This window comes from Saccostrea cucullata, unplaced genomic scaffold (assembly GCF_032062105.1).
Source record: "Saccostrea cucullata isolate Sc308-1 unplaced genomic scaffold, CSIRO_AGI_Scuc_v1 ctg601, whole genome shotgun sequence".
Lineage (NCBI taxonomy): Eukaryota > Metazoa > Mollusca > Bivalvia > Ostreida > Ostreidae > Saccostrea > Saccostrea cuccullata.
The window spans coordinates 94,431-108,158 of NW_026919642.1; the positions used below are offsets into that span (position 1 = coordinate 94,431).

The following is a 13,728-nucleotide window of genomic DNA, read 5'->3' on the forward strand; positions in this document are numbered from 1 at the left end:
TTTGCCCTCAGATTGCATTAATGAGTTGAATTTAATTTTGACAGGGAGGTGGTGCCGTTTGTGGTGAAGCACTTTGGGCTGTCGTTGAAGTATGGGAACCAGTATATCTACCAGTCCCTGCCCCGTCTGCTCAGTCTGTGGCTCGACTACGGAGCTTCTGTGGTGGAGGCGGAGAAAAAGGAGCGAGCACGTCAGCCCCAGGGGACACAACCCTCCCAGAAACTCTCCAACATGAAGAAGTCGCTCTCCGACCTTAATGAGGTAAACCAGATGCCTGCTCGACAGAGCAAACGTCCACGAGTGCTCGCCACAATTCCTTATACCTCGCTCTGTTGTACAGGCCTCCGTTTGTCTATGTTTACTTACACTAATAGGTGAATATGGGATAGAGTTGTTCATGTAAAGGGTGTTAAGAAAGTTCGTTCCACAATTTTCTTTTATTTTCGAAAATAAATGCAATGAGAGGATATTTACAATTTGTGATATATTTCATGTTTACAGAGTCCATTCTTGCTACTGATAAGGTTTTGAATATCTTGTTAATTCAATAAGGGGAGGGCAGGTGTTAAAACAGATTATGACTTATCAGAAAAAATTGGGATGACGCATATTTGTGACATATATTATGCACACAGGTCAAAACATCCTTTCAGAATACTTTTCTTTGTTTCCTAACACTATGCAAAAATTATCTCATCTGTGAAAAAATTCAAAATGACAGACCTATTCTTTTGAAAAGTGATCTATCGTTCTTATACCTACGCTCATCAGCTTGTCTGATGCAAGATAAGCTATGAAGAAACAAAAGTGAATTTTTAAAAAATTGATTTTCACTGAAAATGACCAGCATTTTTATCATTAGGGTGCTTTAAAGATGTTATATATATTTTCATTTAGAAGAAAATTTCTATAATTTCCTGCTAGAAATGAATTGCTATTAATCTAAAGCACACTCTTTTGATTTTGTCAGACTTGAAAATTCATCTCTTTTTTTAAGCACTACATGTACTTTGAAATTTTTGACAGTAGTTCATTATGGAACCAACTTTCTTAACACCCCTTATTTAAAAAGATTTTGTTTGTTTTAGAACATTTCTAAGATGGGTCGGACCCTAGCTCCCTATCAGCTGTTCACTGCCTTCTCTCAGCTCATTTCTCGGATCTGCCACATAGAACCAGAGGTCTTCCAAAAACTCAAGGTGACCTTCATATTGTAAATATGTAACTGAAATTTATGTAATTTTAATGGGGTGAAATGAAGAATTTGTTGAGCTCTCTGTTTTAAGAATCTATTTGTTATGGGTTTTTTATTTTTTCAGGAGTTGATAGCTAAGATATTTGTGTCTTTCCCTCAGCAATCTATTTGGATGATGATGGCCATATCCAAGGTAAGAAACACAACAGTACTGTTGATTAGTCCATGTCCTAGTTCTATAGGGAAGCTGCTTACTCTTTTCTTCCAAGGGAAAAAAATTAAATTAAGAAAACATTATGCTTTAATACTGCACAAAGACTGGTTTTAATTTTTCTTCATTTTTGAGTTGGCTCGCGTAGCGAGCTACTCCCTGTTGACATAGCCGTTTCAGAGCTGTAAAATTTATCACGCATTCATCAAGGTGATTCATACGCCAAATATTATAGTTCTAGCAAAAATGCTTTGGTTTGAGTGATTGTATAAAATTAAGAGGTGAAAACTGTATAAAATTTCATACTGTAACATTATTTATGCCTTCATGCTTTTAAAGAAATTTTTGATTCAATATCTGTAGGATGTACAATTACTGCGTATGAATATATGTTCAAGCATGTTAGGCGGATCTAATCTTCCCATCTGAAGTTTATTTATAATTGACCTAGAATACTCCCTAACACAAAACCTGCTGCTCTCATTAGCTGCAGCTAGTTGTTGTTGAAAATCTATTTTTAGAATCCAGATTTGCTGTGGGAATCTTTAACCTAATTATTCCATAACACTGACCACTTCAGCTAATGTGCTTAAATTCATTATAGAATCCAGTCAAAATAATACTGAAGCCCATTAGTTCCAAGCTGTATTTATAAAGGAAAAGCAATATACACTTTATTTACGAACCGAACATGGATCAGACATATAATATTCAATCTCTTAAGATGCAAATTAAACTGAATATATTAAGATATGGTGCCCAGATGTATGAAAAAGCTCAATTGACTCAAGCGAGTCAACTCGCAGGCCTTTCAGGCCTTTGATTATCTCTATCTTAGCCCGTAGAAAAGTTGAATGAGCGGAGGGGTTGTTCTAGCTTAAATCTGTATTTTTTTATCAGTTGTCTTGTCCTGTGAGAGAGCTGAGAAATTGTTCAGTCACTTTTTAAATCTGTTATTGTCTTTCAGTCTTCTTATCGCGTGAGAAAGCAGAGATGTGAGGATATATTTGCCACTGTCAAGTGAGTACATTTTTCTCTCCATGATAAAACACAAATACTAAGCAGCGAATAATGCTTTGTTATGTCAGTATCCCTCATTGCGAGTTCAAATTTCATTATTTTGCGTTCTTTGTTGGGAATAACTGAGTAGGTTTTAAGCATGAGTTCATTATAAGCATGTTCCATAGATATATTTTACTGTTAGTTGTAAGTAATTTTTTTATTCAAATAGAAATGGTTTATTCTACTTGCCTATGGAATAAATTTTTTATGCAATTTTTTTTTTTTACAGAATGATTGATCCTAACCAGAATAAGTTTATTCATGTAAGTTTTTGACATACCATATATCTGCTGTTGTTTTTTTTTCTGTTATGATCTATTTTTCACATTTTTTTTGTGATATTTTTAATTTATGAAAAATAAAACACAGTTGTTGTTAATGGTAGGATGCCACGAAGTTGACGGAGAGACTGCTGGAGCTTTGTGAAAAAGACATAAAGGGGACATACACACTGAGTATCACTAACCACTTCAGACCCCTCAAACGACTGCTCGAGGACAAGTAAGGATTAACAGTTAACCTAGGTTTTAATAAAGATATACCTGAAATTATCAAAAAGACTTTGTTCCTGACTTGCTACATAATGCTGCATTTTAAAATAAATTTTTTTGGCATCAAATTTCACCTCTATTAGAAAACTTATTTAAGGAGGCTGGGGGTCAACAAATTAACCATCAGAAAAACTTCCTTTACTAGATATAATATTTTGAGGTGTCAACTATCATTTAGCAAAGAAAAATTTCATACATTGTACTTTTAAAATTTGATCATTTTTGTATATCTTCATATGGGGCTCACATAAGGAGGTCGATATAGTCTAAAAATGGCCTCAACCCCCCAGCCCCTTTAAGATTTTTCTATGTGAATTGATCTATTTTTTCTGACAATGTCATACCAAAGATTATAAAAAAAAAATTTAACAAGTACTTACTTCACTTCAGTTAACACTGTACTTTGTCCTTAACCAGGGACTTTGGTCCAATCCTGCTCCCCCTGCAGTCTGCGATGAGAGTGACCCTCCCCAGTACCCCAGGAAGTCACGTGGACCACAACCCCTTCCCCACCGATCTAGTCTTCCTGCAGAGCTTCGAAGAGGGAGTAAGTTTACTTTTACTGACCAGTTTTCTGTAAAAATTTGATCATATGCTCATTCTGTACAAGATAAAATATCAAAACTACTTTTTTGAAACATATGTATCATTTCATTGTCTCAGATGGAAACGTTACAAATCTTGAAATATTTGAAGGAGATGGCAATATAATTTTCTTTGAGCAAGGTAATTTCATGGTACCTCTAATCAAATGCTTTATGTGAAGTGCATTGATGCATTGGCTGCCTGATTATCATGCGTGGTTTTAAAGAAATTATGAAAAAAAGACATTGAAGTAAAAAATGGTAAAAGATTCCGATTATTCTGTAGTTTTGGTAGCAACTATTTTTCATTAACAGATTGAAGTACTACCATCGCTTCAACGCCCTAAGAAAATTACCATGAATGGTAGCGATGGGAGAATGTACACCATGTTGTGTAAGCCGAAGGTAGGTGTGCCTGGCACCACTACAGTAACTATCAGAAAAAAAGTATGAAAAATATGTGGTCATTTTTCACAAAATGTATAGTATGAATTAAGGCTTGATTTCTTTTACAGGACGATTTGAGGAAGGATTGTCGATTGATGGAGTTTAATGCGCTCGTCAATAAGTTCCTCAGTAAAAATCCCGAGGCTCGGAAAAGAGATCTGCACATCAGGACCTATGTAACTATTGCATTGATTTAGTACTTTGTCTCATTGTTAACTCATTTTTAACAGCATAGCCTAGGCATTCTCTCCTGTAATTAATTATGCCCGCCTTCGAAGAAGGGAGAGCATATTGCTTTGTTGCTGTCTGTTGGTCAGTCTGTCTGTCGGTCCACCATCAGTTTCCATTCATTTTCTTCACAGAGGTTGCACATATTGAAATGAAATTTGGTATACAGATTTTTATACGCCCGTCTTAAGACGGGACGTATTATGTTATAGGCTTCGTGTCCGTCCGTCTGTCTGTTAGCTTTTTCGTTTCCGGCTCATGACTTTAATACTACTAGGCCTAGGATTATCAAACTTTGTCGTCTGATGCATCTTGGGTAGAAGGTGTGTCGCGCACAAAAAGTAGGTCGCTCTGACCTTTAATTAAGAAGTTATAGCCAAATATGGAAAAATCCTTTCCGGCCCATAACTAGAAAACTATAAGACCTACAATCATCAAACTTGGCCAGTTTATGCATCTTAGGTAGAGGGTGTGTCGCGACCTATTTCAAGGTCACTGTGAACTTTAATTTAATTGAATTTTTTTTTTAAAAATGTGTCTTTTTACTATTCATTAACACATCCCAAATAATGTAAGAGTATTGCACTGTTCTTATTAAAGAAGTGTTAAATCAAGAAAATACTTATTTTTAGCTCTACTGGTCAGAGACCAGAAGAGCTTATGCGATAGTAATGTGTCCGTCGTCCTTCCGTCTGTCTGTCTGTCCGTCTGTAAACAATTTTCAAAATGCTACTCCTCCTACAGTTTTGGTCTGATTTCAATATAACTTGGCACACAAGTAGACTACACTAAGATACATAATTTTTTTTTATTGGTTTTTGATTTTAAAGAACGGTGTTGCTGTTGTTACTAAAAGTAGAAATTTCTGTGAAAAACATTCAAAATGCTACTCCTCGTACAGTTTTGGTCTGATTTCAATATAACTTGGCACACGAGTAGACTACACTAAGATACATAATTCTGTATATAGGTTTTTGTTTCAATGAACGGTGTTGCTTTTGTTACTTAAAAAAAAGAAATTTCTTTGAAATACATTTAAAATGCTACTCCTCCTACAGTTTTGGTCTGATTTCAATATAACTTGGCACACAACTAGACTACACTAAGATACATAATTCTGTGTATCGTTATTTGTCATTATTCTATTTATTGCTTTTGTAAAGTTTTATATCCCAACTGCTACTTTTCTCTTTCTTTATTATAAGTACAAACCAGTAGAGCTTCAGTCTCGACAGAGACTTCTGGTTTTTAAGCATATACTTGACAGCAATCTATAACAAATATAATGTATGTCAGAGAAATCCTGCCTCTCCCATGAGTGTAATTATCAAGCACTGGTCAAGAAGAATTTTGATAACAGAAAATTGCATGTCAAATTGGAGAGAAATTAATGGGATTTGAGTGCGAGGAGCTAACTGACAGAGCATTGGTGTTATCTATATCCCTTGAGTATTGGGCAAATGGGTAAGCCTGTTTGATTAAAAATAGCTCTTGTTGACTAGCTTAAGTTTTAAAATGAATTTGATGAAAAGTAATTAAAACTAATTTGATATTGCATAATAGACTAATCTGATATTATGTAATATTTTTAATATTTAAAAACTAATTTTATGGGGTGGGGTGGAATCAGCATGTCCATATGGATTACATATTAAAACCTGTCGGACATTAAATCTCAACCAAAAAAAAAATCTTTGAGTATTTTATATGTTTTTAAAAAGAGAAAGTGCAGACCCATTCATCTCTTGGTAGTAATGAGTAGACAAGCATCCAGTTAAAGATTAATTAATGAGTTCAATGTAGGAAGGCTAGCTGTCTCAGTCTTATCTGTACCCTTTGGGGATTAGACAGAAGAACTGCTGGTCAGTTTATTATAACATATGTCATTTGATGGCCAGCCTTTTCTTTTCAAAATTAATTTGGTATAGATTAAGTTGTTAAGACTAATTTGATGATGGGCATTTGACAAGGTCTAACACAACCAGCACAGAAATCTATCAGTGATGTAATATTTATTATAATTGATGCCTACATCACAGGGGATGGATAAATGTTTTAAGGAATGGAAAAATCATCGAAATCTGAGAATCAAGGTTGATGTGATTTTCTTGCACCTAAACTGTTCAAAAAATTGTATTTTTTGACGGGCGTATCATGCTGTGGTGCGGCACTTTATTCATAAGATTATCTAGGTCAAGTTCTGTTTTGGGTATGATTGGGCCATTTTGGACAGAGTTATGCCCCTTGGACTTAGAAAAATTCTAATTATTTGAGAGAGGAGGGCATACATGTTTTAAAAATATCTCTTGTAAATTTGTATATCTAGTCTATTCATATCAGTAGATATTTTCTTATCTTACACTGATTGCTGATTGGTTCCTATTTTTAGTCTGTGGTTCCCCTGAATGAGTACTGTGGCCTCCTGGAATGGGTGAACAACACACAGGGACTGAGGAACATTCTGCTGAGGATGTATAAGGAGCGGGGGATTTACTTCAGTGGCAAGGAGCTTCAGACCATGACCCCCAAACAGGACTGCCCACTGGAGTAAGATTTCCTGTCATTGTGAAACCCATTTATTGTAGAGAACCCAAGAAATGGACTTCCATGATACAATGGCTGTCAAAATATTTGTATTTGCTCATCTTTTTGTGATTCTATTTCTCTCTTGAAGTCTCCAAATCAAAAATGATATAAAAAGGGGAAGTAACTTTTGAATCTGGATTTTGGATTTATTTAGGGTCTTTTGAATTGTATTAAACTTTTATGTTCAACATTTTTATGTTATTTATGTAGACTGAAGAAAAAGATCTTTAAGGAGAGATTCCTGTCCAAGCATCCTCCTGTTTTCAAAGAATGGTTCCTACAGACATTTCCTGATCCTACTTCATGGTGAGTATAATATAGAGTGAATTTTTAGCTCTACTGGTCAGAGACCAGAAGAGCTTATGCGATAGTAATGCGTCCGTCGTCCGTCCGTCTGTCTGTCTGTCCGTCTGTCTGTCTGTAAACAATTTTTCAAAATGCTACTCCTCCTACAGTTTTGGTCTGATTTCAATATAACTTGGCACACAAGTAGACTACACTAAGATACACAATTCTGTGTATCGGTTTTTGATTTCGATGAACGATGTTGCCGTGGTTACTAAAAATAGAAATTTCTGTGAAATTCTCTCAAAATACTACTCCTCCTACAGTTTTAGTCTGATTTCAATATAACTTGGCACACAAGTAGACTACACTAAGATACATAATTCTGTGTATCGGTTTTTGATTTCGATGAACGGTGTTGCCGTGGTTACTAAAAATAGAAATTTCTGTGAAATTCTTTCAAAATGCTACTCCTTCTACAGTTTTAGTCTGATTTCAATATAACTTGGCACACAAGTAGACTACAATAAGATACATAATTCTGTGTATCAGTTTTTGATTTCAATGAACGGTGTTGCCGTGGTTACTAAAAATAGAAATTTCTGTGAAATTCTTTCAAAATGCTACTCCTTGTACAGTTTTAGTCTGATTTCAATATAACTTGGCACACAAGTAGACTACAATAAGATACACAATTCTGTGTATCAGTTTTTGATTTCGATGAACGGTGTTGCCGTGGTTACTAAAAATAGAAATTTCTGTGAAATTCTTTCAAAATGCTACTCCAAATACAATTTTAGTCTGATTATAATATAAATGTGGCACACAAGTAGACTATAATAAGATACATAATTCTGTGTATCAGTTTTTGATTTCAATGAACGGTGTTGCCGTGGTTACTAAAAATAGAAATTTCTGTGAAATTCTTTCAAAATGCTACTCCTTCTACAGTTTTAGTCTGATTTCAATATAACTTGGCACACGAGTAGACTACACTAAGGTACACAATTCTGTATACCGGTTTTTGATTTCGATGAACGGTGTTGCCGTGGTTACTAAAAATAGAAATTTCTGTGAAATTCTTTCAAAATGCTACTCCTTCTACAGTTTTAGTCTGATTTCAATATAACTTGGCACACAAGTAGACTACAATAAGATACACAATTCTGAGTATCGGTTTTTGATTTCTATGAATGGTGTTGCCGTGGTTACTAAAAATAGAAAATTCTGTGAAATTCTTTCAAAATGCTACTCCTCCTACAGTTTTAGTCTGATTTCAATATAATTTGGCACACAAGTAGACTACACTAAGATACACAATTCTGAGTATCGGTTTTTGATTTCGATGAACGGTGTTGCCGTGGTTACTAAAAATAGAAATTTCTGTGAAATTCTTTCAAAATGCTATTCCTTCTACAGTTTTAGTCTGATTATAATGTAAATGTGGCATGCAAGTAGACTGCACTAAGAACATAAAGAGACTTAATCAAGGATCATTATTCTATTTATTGCTGTTGAAAAGTTTCAATTTCCAACTGCTTAAGTACTTTTCTCTTCCTTTGCTATAAGTACAAACCAATAGAGCTTCAGTCTAGACAGAGACTTCTGGTTTTTAAAATGGATCTATGTACAATGTATTTTTCAAATGATCTAAGAGTTCAAGCTGAGTCTTTTTTCTGAGTGGTATACATATATAAATTGAAAGATATACAAATATTACTAAATTAGGCTTCATATTTTCATAAATAAGTACAGGCAGGCTCTCTGTTATTATTTTCTTCCATTTGTTAATAGAATTATGAAATGCTATATATAGGTACAATGCGCGTCTGGCCTATGCTCGGACGTCTGCCGTCATGTGTATGGTGGGGTACGTACTGGGCCTGGGAGACCGTCACGGGGAGAACATCTTGTTTGACTCGACCTGTGGAGACTGTATCCATGTAGACTTCAACTGCCTCTTTAACAGGGTACATTTATGGGCATCAAATACAAATAAATCTGAACATAATCAAATTCTTGAAGTTAAATTTTGTTTTAACTTAGGATATTTTAGAATTGTTTTAGTAATTTTACATGCATTCTGAAATTAAAATATTTTTAAGGGAGAGACTTTTGATTGGCCAGAAAAGGTCCCATTTCGCTTGACACAGAATTTAGTCGACGCCCTTGTGAGTACATGCACTCTGTCTTCTTTTCATAGTCCAAAAGACATTTAAAGCAGATGTATAGCTGAGACATAACCACCCTTATATTGTGTACTAGTTGATTAATTAAGCAATCCATATATTTCAGGGACCCCTTGGGATTGAGGGGATTTTCCGTAGATCTTGTGAGGTGACCCTCAGGGTTATGAGAGATCAGATGGACCCATTGATGAGGTAAAACTTTAAAGTATAATTTTTGGTCAAAAGAAAAGTTAATCACTATATTTATGAAATAAAATCACACAGAAATGTTGAAGAAATAAAGTCCATGTTTTCGTGAATGTTGCAGAATAACCTCCAAGGTCGAGAAATGTTGTTTGAAAGAGAAAAGCCAAGGCTTTTATATTTCAAACAGCATTTCAAGACCAAGGAGGTTATTCTGCATCATTCACGACAACAAGGACTTTATTTCTATTCTACCATGTCTAATAAAATCACCAAAATATGGCTGATCGTTTCCTATATAGAGAAACGAATTAGGTCACCATGTCTCGATTAACACCAGAGGTAAAATTTGTTTGCTCACTTGTGTATGGAATGCAGACGATTTGAGCTTTCGCTACATTAAAAATAGCCTTTTTAGCTCACCTGAGTGGAAGGCTCAAGTGAGCTTTTCTGATCATATTTTGTCCGTCGTCCGTCCGTCTAGCTGTCCGTCTGTAAACTTTTCACATTTTCGACTTCTTCTCAAGAACCACTGGGCCAATTTTGACCAAACTTGGTACAAAGCATCCTTCGCTAAAGGGGAATTTGTTAAAATGAAGGGCCAAGTGCCCTCACAAGGGGAGATAATCAAGAAAAGACAAAAATAGGGTGGTAATAAAAAAATCTTCTTCTCAAGAACCACTGGGCCAGAAAAGCTGAAACTTATGTGGAAGCATTCTGGGGTAGTCTAGATTCTAAATTGTTAAAATCATGACCCCCAGGTGTTTGGCGGGGCCACAATGGGGAATCAAAGTTTTACATAGAAATATATAGGAAAAATCTTGGAAAATCTTCTTCTCAAGAACCACTGGGCCAGAAAAGCTGAAACTTATGTGGAAGCATCCTGGGATAGTCTAGATTCTAAATTGTTCTAATCATGACCCCTGGGGGTAGGGCGGGGCCACAATAAGGAATCAAATTTTTACATAGAAATATATAGGAAAAAATCTTTAAAAATTTTCTTCTCAAGAACCACAGGGCCAGAAAAGCTGAAACTTATGTGGAAGCATCCTGTGGTAGTGTAGATTCTAAATTGTTCTAATCATGACCCCTGGGGGTAGGGCGGGGCCACAATAAGGAATCAAAGTTTTACATAGAAATATATAAGAAAAATCATAAAAAATCTTCTTCTCAAGAATCACTGGGCCAGAAAAGCTGAAACTTATGTGGAAGCATCCAGGGGTAGTGTAAATTCTAAATTGTTCTAATCATGACCCCTGGGGGTAGGGCGGGGCCACAGTGGGGAATCAAAGTTTTACAATGGGGAAACAAAGCATCCTATGGTAGTGTAGATTTCAAATTGTATAAATTATGATCAGTTGGGTAGGGTGGGGTCACAATTTGTATTACAAGGGGGAAATCTGGTAAAGAACGGAATGGTCAAAGCTTCTCAGGTGAGCGATGTGGCCCATGGACCTGTTGTTAAATTACAAATTTGTTCGTAATTTGTATTGATCAGTTTTAATGAATATACAATAACAAAATAATGTTCCTGTTTTACTACAGTTTTATTGGGACTAAAATCACATTGTTTAAATGTGTATGGAGGTCCGTGGAATAGCCCCGCTTAGCTATAAAAACTGACATTCATCAGCAACTTTTGCAATTTACAGTGTGTATACTGCAAAAGACGACACATCGATGCAGCCTAAACAAGTATTTCATTCTGCAGCCAAACATGCATTTATTGTTCAGATTTGATACGTGTTTCTAATCTGATAATTTTTTGATGACGTTCGTGATTTATTGGAGAATAATGTCCGCCGTTTTTCTTTGATCTTTGCAATAATCGTGGTAGAATATAGAATAAGTGGAATAAATATTTCTGCTTGCAGTGTATTACGAACTTTCATCCATGACCCTTTGGTGGAGTGGAGGAGGAAAACTAAAGCACAGAAGACAGAGACAGAGTTAGCTCAGGGGGAGATTCACAATGATCAGGTAGATTTATGAGACAGAGTTAACCATTTTTAATACCTCCAACAAAATCACTTCAGGCTGTTAACATTGAATTTAGTAGACCTCTGAAGTCCCCCTTCCTTGTACTGAAGAAAAGTAAAAAGAGTCCATAATGCACATAGACATAGTTCATAAAGATTTTTTTGTAGACAGGTTAAATGCTGGGGTATTTTAATTTTTCTTTTTTTTTTTATTATTCAGGCTTTAGTCCATGTACAGAACATAGAGTCTCGTTTAAAAGGGATCCGTCGCGGCACGATGCAGAAACCCAGGAGTGTAGCTCTGTCCGTGGAAGGACATGTTAATTACCTATTACAGGTAAGGATTGAAATGGATTTATTCTAAATACACTGTCTGTGGAAGGCCAAGTTAACTACCTGTTACAGGTCGGTATTTCTACTGATTTATTCCAAATACACTGGAAAAATATGGATATCTTCACTCTGAAATATATCTTGTGAATTTCATTGCTAATTGAGACTCGTTTAAGAAATAAGATATCAGTTTTAGACTGAGGTTCAATGGGATATGACATGAAGTCGGTCATGTGATCAAATTGTATAATGCCCAAAGGGCGTTATTGATACATATTCAGGAAGAGTTTCTAATCAAGAGTAGTAGATATAATACATAGATTATAATTTTGTGTATTCTTTTTAAATATACAAAAAAACTATTTAATAAAGAATACATTAGCCATTTTTTAGTGGCACAATATTGTTAAGCATTTTACTAAACATCTATTATTTTAATTTTTACAGGAGGCTACAAGTCTTGACAACCTGTGTCAGATGTATGTGGGATGGGCTGCTTATTTGTGAAGTAAAACGAACTAGAGAAGTGAGACTTCTATTTGGATTTTTGAAATCGGTGTGAATACCTTAATCTGAACATGGCTTGTAAATGGGTCATTCAAACCAGTTAAGGTTATCCGATCCTCAGGTTCTGAAAATTAGGCATTGAGTAATTGAAAATGCTCACAAAGATGTCTCTAAATTCTCAGATTAAAATGTATTTACCCACGGTGTTTCTTTAAAATTCATCTTTAAATTTAATCATATTATATAGGGAAAATTAGTAAATCTCGAATAATTTTTCAGGAAATGCGATTTGAACTACCTACTGCATATTTTTTAATTGATAATTGATCAAGAAATACACTTTAGGAATAACAAGATGTGTTTGTGAAACACTATGCGCCCGGCGTCAACAAAGTTCGAAAAAGCTATTTTTAGTATATAGGTCACAGTCAAGGTCACAAGGTCATTGACCTTGGTGTTGTTTGTAAGAAATTAATTAGTGGGGTATGCATACTAAATATGAAGTCCCTATCTCCTATGGTTCAAAAGTTATGACAAAAAGTGGAAAAAGCTATTTTTAGCATATAGGTCACAGTTAAGGTCACAAAGTCATTGACCTTGGTGTTGTTTGTAAGAACTTTATTAGTGGAGTATGCATACTAAATATGAAGTCTCTATCTCCTATGGTTCAAAAGTTATGGCAAAAAGTGGAAAAAACTATTTTTAGCATATACCGTGGGTAACAGTCAAGGTCACAAGGTCATTGACCTTGATGTCATTTGAAAGAACTTTATTAGAGGAGTATGCATACTAAATATGAAGTCCCTATCTCCTATGGTTCAAAAGTTATGGCAAAAAGTGGAAAAAGCTATTTTTAGCACATAGGTCACAGTCAAGGTCACAAGGTCATTGACCTTGATGTCATTTGAAAGAACTTTATTAATGGAGTATGCATACCAAATATGAAGTCTCTATCTCTTATGGTTCAAAAGTTATGACAAACAGTTGAAAAAGCTATTTTTAGCATATAGGTCACAGTCAAGGTCACAAGGTCATTGACCTTGATGTCATTTGAAAGAACTTTATTAGAGGAGTATGCATACCAAATATGAAGTCTCTATCTCTTACGGTTCAAAAGTTTTGGCGAAGGTTAAAGTTGACAACAGACAGACAGACAAACAGACAAACAGATAAACAGACAAACAGACAAACAGATAAACAGACAAACAGACAAACAGACAGGACAAAAACAATATGCGCCCCGAAAAAATTCGGGCGCATAAAAGTCATAGGTATCCAGGCTTTTAAAGAGAATTGCATGAATTTTCAATTATTTGGACTTTACTTTCTCCTACTTACTTCCATTGTTTCATAATGCATAGTGTATGAAGTGTTTCCTTTCAAAGAAA

At 35.1% G+C, this 13,728-nt stretch overlaps 1 protein-coding gene across 1 annotated transcript in view; it reads left to right on the forward strand.

Annotated features, from left to right (window-relative positions):
* The window catches only part of LOC134235300 (serine/threonine-protein kinase ATR-like), a 75,706-nt gene extending 63,268 nt beyond the window's left edge, over positions 1-12,438 (forward strand). Inside the window, exons 28-44 of the mRNA XM_062717425.1 lie at positions 45-261; positions 1,089-1,199; positions 1,320-1,388; positions 2,374-2,426; positions 2,698-2,731; positions 2,854-2,969; positions 3,437-3,566; positions 3,919-4,008; positions 4,119-4,226; positions 6,668-6,825; positions 7,075-7,170; positions 8,966-9,119; positions 9,255-9,320; positions 9,445-9,530; positions 11,396-11,501; positions 11,721-11,837; positions 12,281-12,438. Of these exons, the coding sequence (XP_062573409.1) occupies positions 45-261; positions 1,089-1,199; positions 1,320-1,388; positions 2,374-2,426; positions 2,698-2,731; positions 2,854-2,969; positions 3,437-3,566; positions 3,919-4,008; positions 4,119-4,226; positions 6,668-6,825; positions 7,075-7,170; positions 8,966-9,119; positions 9,255-9,320; positions 9,445-9,530; positions 11,396-11,501; positions 11,721-11,837; positions 12,281-12,340 (1,771 nt within the window). The 3' untranslated portion in view covers positions 12,341-12,438. The remainder of the gene's footprint in view (positions 1-44; positions 262-1,088; positions 1,200-1,319; positions 1,389-2,373; positions 2,427-2,697; positions 2,732-2,853; positions 2,970-3,436; positions 3,567-3,918; positions 4,009-4,118; positions 4,227-6,667; positions 6,826-7,074; positions 7,171-8,965; positions 9,120-9,254; positions 9,321-9,444; positions 9,531-11,395; positions 11,502-11,720; positions 11,838-12,280) is intronic.
* Positions 12,439-13,728: the final 1,290 nt, after the last annotated feature.